Source organism: Plecotus auritus (genome assembly GCF_963455305.1).
Source record: "Plecotus auritus genome assembly, chromosome: 9".
NCBI lineage: Eukaryota > Metazoa > Chordata > Mammalia > Chiroptera > Vespertilionidae > Plecotus > Plecotus auritus.
Window position 1 is genome coordinate 115,181,038 of NC_137783.1, and position 6,236 is coordinate 115,187,273.

The window sequence follows — 6,236 nt, forward strand, 5'->3', positions numbered from 1 at the left end:
GTGTTGGGGGGGTGCGTTGCCAGCCTGGCCTGTGCCCTCTCACAGTGTGGGAGCCCCAGGATTGATCTCTTGTGGGATGTAGTTGTTGTTTATTCATTTTTGTTGCTGTATAATGTTCAATTGCATCTATACTAATAAAAGCCTATGTGGTCGTCACGCCCTCACACCATAATGCCTTCCTTCACATCATAACAATCCATCAACAGGAGGCTGCATGCTCAGCGGGCATGTGTGGGTGGGCGGGGCTGTGTGCATGGTGAGGCATGCATGGGTGGGCAGAGGCAAGTCCTGGCGGCACTGAGCAGAGCCTCAGAGGGGGTTAAGTCCGACTCCGGACTACCTCTTTGGGGCTATCCATCGAGAAGCCCCAGATGGGTGGGCAGGGCCCACTTCTTTGGGGAGATCAATTGTGGGGCTCCCACACTGTGAGGGCACAAGCCAGGCTGGCAACGCCCCCCACCCCCACCGAGTGCATGAATTTCGTGTACTGGGCCTCTAGTATATATGGTTTATGTCAGTGGTCGGCAAACTCATTAGTCAACAGAGCCAAATATCAACAGTACAATGATTGAAATTTCTTTTGAGAGCCAAATTTTTTAAACTTAAACTTCTTCTAACACCACTTCTTCAAAATAGACTCGCCCAGGACGGGGTATTTTGTGGAAGAGCCACACTCAAGGGGCCAAAGAGCCACATGTGGCTCGCAAGCCGTGGTTTGCCGACCATTGGTTTATGTATTAGTCTGCTTGGGCTGCCATACAACATATCATAGACCAGGGTGCTTAAACAACATAAACTTATTTTCTAACAGTTCTGAAAGCTGGAAGTTCAAGATCAAGGTGCTAGTAGGGTTGGTTCCTGGTGAAACCTTTCCTCCTGGCAAACAGATGGCTGTCTTCTCACTCTCTGCCTTCACATGGGTTTTGACTGTGCAAGCACACCCCTGATAGCTCTTCCTCTTCTTATAAGGACAGCAGTCCTGCAGGATTAGAGCCCCATACTCATAACCTTATTTAACCATAATATCCTCCTAAAGACCCTATCTCCAAATATAGACATATTGAGGGTTAAGGCTTCAACATACAGATTTTGCTGGGACACAATTCAGTCTATAACATATGTTTTCCTGTTGAAGGACACTGGAATGTGTGTGTGTGTGTGTGTATATATATATATTTATATATATATATATATATATATATATATATATATATATATATATATCTTGGGACTCATGAGCAAGAGTTTCTCTAAATCAACATAAATAGAAGTGGAACTGCTGGCCCATGAGGCATGCAAATGTTCAGATTCAGAAACTGGCACCAAAGTATTTCCCAACACGGTTGCATCAAGTTTTACTCCCATCAGAAGTGTCTATGTATTCCCAAGACTCCACATCCTTACTACTAGTAATTATTATCAAACTCCTTCATTTTTTACCAATCTGGTGAGCAGAAATGCTATCTTACCAAGGACTTTAACATTATTTCATTAATTGTAAAGAATTTTAACCATTTTATTCACAATTTGGTGCTATTTTCTGTAAAATTTCTATTTCTTGCTATTCTCCATTTTTCTGTTGCTTTGTATCTTTTAAAAATCTATTTTCAGACATTTTATGTGCATTTTTGATACAAAATCTTTGTTGATTATACATGTTGCAAATATATTCTTGTAGCTTATATCTTGTCATTTCACTTACTTTTGATAGACAAAAGTTTCAAATGTTAATGTAGTCTAATTCATCAATTTTTCCTTTCAATTTAGTATTTTTTTGTGTCTTGTTTAAGATTCTTCTCTGCCCAAAGATCATAAAGATACTTTTCATTTATTGCTATATTCCCTAAGCCCTTTATTTCAACTCCTCTGTAAAATAAATAAATACAAATAACTTGGTTTTAAACTTTACAAAGGATTTACAAAATCCTTTATTAACTTGTATCTTAAATGTCTTAGATAAAGCACATAAATTGGTGATTTGGATCAAGACAAATTTAGTGAGGGGAGAGTTCAGGGATACTAGTCCAGGAAACATGCCCAAGAGGATTCATTAATATTCTGTTTCCTGGACCAGCATTTCCAGGGGAGGCCATTTCATCTGAGAAAATAAGTCCCTCTGAAGGTAGGGGTAGAAAAGAGTAGAGGAGGTTGGGTCATGGGATAAGGAGACAGAGTAGCCTCCCCCAGGACAGGGCTCAGGCTCCCTGTTGGCCCCAGGGACAAGGAGGCCAGGCATGGCAGGGTCTCCCTTAGGCAGCTCCCAATATGTACTTCCTCCAGATTCCTGCTGCCTTCATCTTTGCTCTCAGATTGTAGCACCAGTAAATGAACATCTGAGCATCTGATCCAAGAACTCAGTCTGACAACTGCTCCAAAGCTGGAGGGGTTCTGTACCTGGGAAACTACATGACAGAAGCAGTTTCTCCTAATTCTCCACAGGTGTGAGAGCAGGAAAGCCATCTTCTTGCTCCATAGAAACTACTTGAGGACTGTATCAGCTCTCTGTCTGTGTCTACTGCGTCACTAGAGAAGACCTGCCAAGGAACAGAAGGCACAGAAAGGCCTGATGATACCTACATTGGTCAGACTCCTCAGACTCTTAACCCAATTTAGCAAAAATGAAACCAACTGGATGCTGATAAGAAAATCCCTGTCTTCCTTTCCCATTTCTACAGGAACATTCCTGACCTTAAAACAACCACAGGGCAGTCTGCATGGTCAGCCAGCTGGGTTTCTCACAGCCTGAGGTAAGAGCAATGATTCTTTTCTCAGGAAAGTGTGCAGCCTCCAGTTATGTTGTTGTGAAAAAAAAAGACCAAGAACTAAGCTATTCTGTCTTTCATTTTCTCTAGTGCTTTGGGCTCTATAGTCCTTTCCAATACCCTCTATTCTTGGTGTTCTAACCAGGAAGCGGAATCAATGACAATGATGAGTCTGTGCTACAAGCCAGGCTTGGGTATCTGTTTCCTGACAAAGTATCAGTACCTGTCTTTAGATCCCATGGTCTTTGCTTGCTTCTGATAAGGTATACTTGCACCTGTCTGATAACACATGCCTCCAGAGGTCCATCTAAATACAGGTGATATGCCTGTCATATGTTCTAATACCTTTTTAATCATTAAAATCTTGTGGACTCAGAAGAGGCCAATAGAAACAAGCAAAATGTCAAAATACATACCTACTGTCTTGTTGCCTATACCTTTCACCAGTTTTTCCAACATAAACACTCTGATCTTCCTTGGCAGGGCCTCATCTGTTATCATATTTCTGAGTTCTCCCAGGTCACATTTTATCATGACTTGTTTTTAAAAAGCACCTATGTTTGCATTGATCCTAAAGGATTAACTCTAAAAGCAACAGCAACTCAAACACACCATCTCCTAGTCTGGGATAGTCTTGAAGTGTTCTCTCTCAGTCAGGAGAGGTGACTAAAGTTGACACACATTAGCTCTTCCAGTGAGGTTTGTACCTATAGCCTTCAGTGATAAAAACAAATGGACATAAATTATATGCAAAAAAGAAGTGGAAGTGCTTTATTCAAACCTATTTTTGTACCTGTTTTAGAATTTCATATTCATAGCAGGTCTAGACAGAACACTAACTGGGTACTTAAATCATTAGTCTGATCTTATAAGATAGGTCCAAGGATAATCAAGGGCATGGGGGGACAGAATATAGCTTTCTATTAAGAGGGAGATCATTTAATCTTTCTGAAAAGATATATGTCCATGTTTGATGACTGAATAATATATTTATGTAGTGATCTCTTAATGTTTGGCTATTGCTGTGATACCTGTTAGATGGTTATTTATCAAAATACAATGAAAAGAGTCAGAAACTGAGAGATCAAATGGTAAAGTCAGTTACCAGTGGGAAAGGTATCATCTCACTGGATTCATGTTGGCCATCTAAGGGGCCTTTGATATTACAAAACTAAGGGATAAAAAATAAATAAAACCCAAAAAAGCTAAGGGATCATTTTAGCAAAATTTCTCCAAGAATCTATTTGATTCCAGGAAACTGAAGAAACAGCACAGAATGGAGCACTGGAACTCTACCCTGGGAAGTGGCTTCATGTTGATGGGGATTCTGAAGGACAGTGAGTCTCCTGAGCTGCTCTGTGCCATAATCACAATTCTGTACATGTTGGCTCTGACCAGCAATGGCCTGCTGCTCCTGGTCATTGCAATGGACACCCGGCTCCACGTGCCCATGTACCTCCTGCTTGGGCAGCTCTCACTCATGGACCTCCTCTTCACGTCTGTTGTCACTCCCAAGGCCCTAGTGGATTTTCTTCGCAGTGAAAACACCATCTCGTTTGGGGGCTGTGCCCTTCAGATGTTTCTGGCACTGACTCTGGGTGGTGCAGAGGACCTCCTACTGGCCTTCATGGCCTATGACAGGTATGTGGCCATTTGTCATCCTCTGAACTACATGGTCCTCATGAGTACAAGGGTCTGCTGGCTCATGGTGGCCACATCCTGGATTCTTGCGTCCCTGAGTGCCTTTGTATATACCATGTATACCATGCACTATCCCTTCTGCAAAGCCCGGATGATCAGGCACCTGCTTTGTGAGATCCCACCTTTGCTGAAGTTGGCCTGTGCAGATACCTCCAGATATGAACTCATGGTGTATGTGATGGGTGTGACCTTCCTGATTCCCCCTCTTGTTGCTATACTTGCCTCCTACACACTAATCCTAGTTACAGTGCTCCACATGCCCTCAAATGAGGGGAGGCAGAAAGCCCTAGTCACCTGTTCTTCCCACCTGACTGTGGTCGTGATGTTCTATGGAGCTGCCACGTTCATGTATGTCTTGCCCAGTTCCCTGCACAGCACCAAGCAGGACAACATCATCTCCGTTTTCTACACAATTGTCACTCCAGCCCTGAACCCCCTCATCTACAGCCTGAGGAATAAGGAGGTCATGGGGGCCTTGAGGAGGGTTATGGGGAAATACATGCTGCGGACACACCCCACCTTCTAGGGAGAAATCATGGCTTGATTCTGAAATGTATTCATCCTCAAACTCAGAAGACTTCTGAGAGAGTCAGATAATCACGACAGAAACACCACAGTGCTGAGTATAACTTGACTTGTCAACTGCTCTTTTAAATCTTTCCATGAGGCTACTTAGAAGGTATGAGACACACCCTATTAAAAATGCATTCGGTATTTTCCCAGTTAGCTACTGTGTTTAAAAGATCTAGGGGCTTTTGCCAACTGGGACGTGATATCTAACCTTGGGAGTCCAAACAGACCAACATTAGCCCCAAAGAAAAGGAAGTTTCAAGTGGAGGCCTAAGCAAGACCCATGTATCAGGGGAGGGAACCTTAAGGTTTATGCAAATTTTAGACTAACTGACCTTGTTAAAGATCATGTAGGCAGGCTTGTTTAATGCCCAAACTAGTAGTAGTTTGCATGTATTTGCTTCATGTCACTCCCTTTTCCAAACATCAGCTATTATGAAAACTTCCCCACCTGGGCACCCCAACAGGTGATTTTTGTTTGTCTTTTTGTTTGTTTTTGGCATGGAGATGTTTTTATATTGCTCTAAATCCAAATACTACTGAAATGAATAAAATAAAAAGTTAAGGCAGCTCATTAGCAAGGTCCATGGTAAATAACTATGCTTTAACACAGACACAAAACAAAACTGCTTTTCCATTTTCTTAAGGTTGTCTTGAAATGTCCCTACAATTGCAAAGGGCTCATATGCTTAATGTGTATGAGTGTGTCTGTGTGTTTGTTCTGAAAAACAAGGGGTCAACATAATGAATTTATATTCATTTCCTAGTAGCTTAAGTATGCCTGCTACTACCATTTGTTTATAGGTTTGAAAACATTTAAACAAAAGCTGTGAGTTGTTTTGAAGCTTCAAAATAACATGGCTCACGTGAGTGGCAGAATTTTTTAGAATACTGCTTTTTTTTATTTTTGCAAATTTGCTAACATTTTCTTTTTCAATAATAAAACATTAGTCTATCTTTAACACTAAAAGTTCTTTTTCAAATATTAACAACATTAAGAATACTAGAAGTAGGCAAAAGCCAACTAAAATCTCCTTACGGAAAGATAATCTCTACACATATTTAGATGCATTTCCTTCCCTTTTTTATGCTGGCATATATTTTACTGAGTTGATTTGTGCGTGTAAAATAATTTTTCGCTTATTAATATCTAGTGATTTCTCCCTCTACATTATATGGTGGCAGCATAGAGCAGTGACAAAG

General features: G+C 41.3%; 1 protein-coding gene across 1 annotated transcript; it reads left to right on the plus strand.

The window, feature by feature from the left end:
* Positions 1-4,035: 4,035 nt before the first annotated feature.
* LOC308234211 (olfactory receptor 2AG1) lies at positions 4,036-4,989 on the plus strand (the record flags this gene model as incomplete). The annotated part of the gene is made up of 1 exon (XM_080641638.1): positions 4,036-4,989. The coding sequence occupies exon 1, from the start codon at positions 4,039-4,041 to the stop codon at positions 4,987-4,989; it is 951 nt and encodes a 316-aa protein (XP_080497764.1). The 5' UTR covers positions 4,036-4,038.
* Between the last annotated feature and the right edge of the window lie 1,247 nt (positions 4,990-6,236).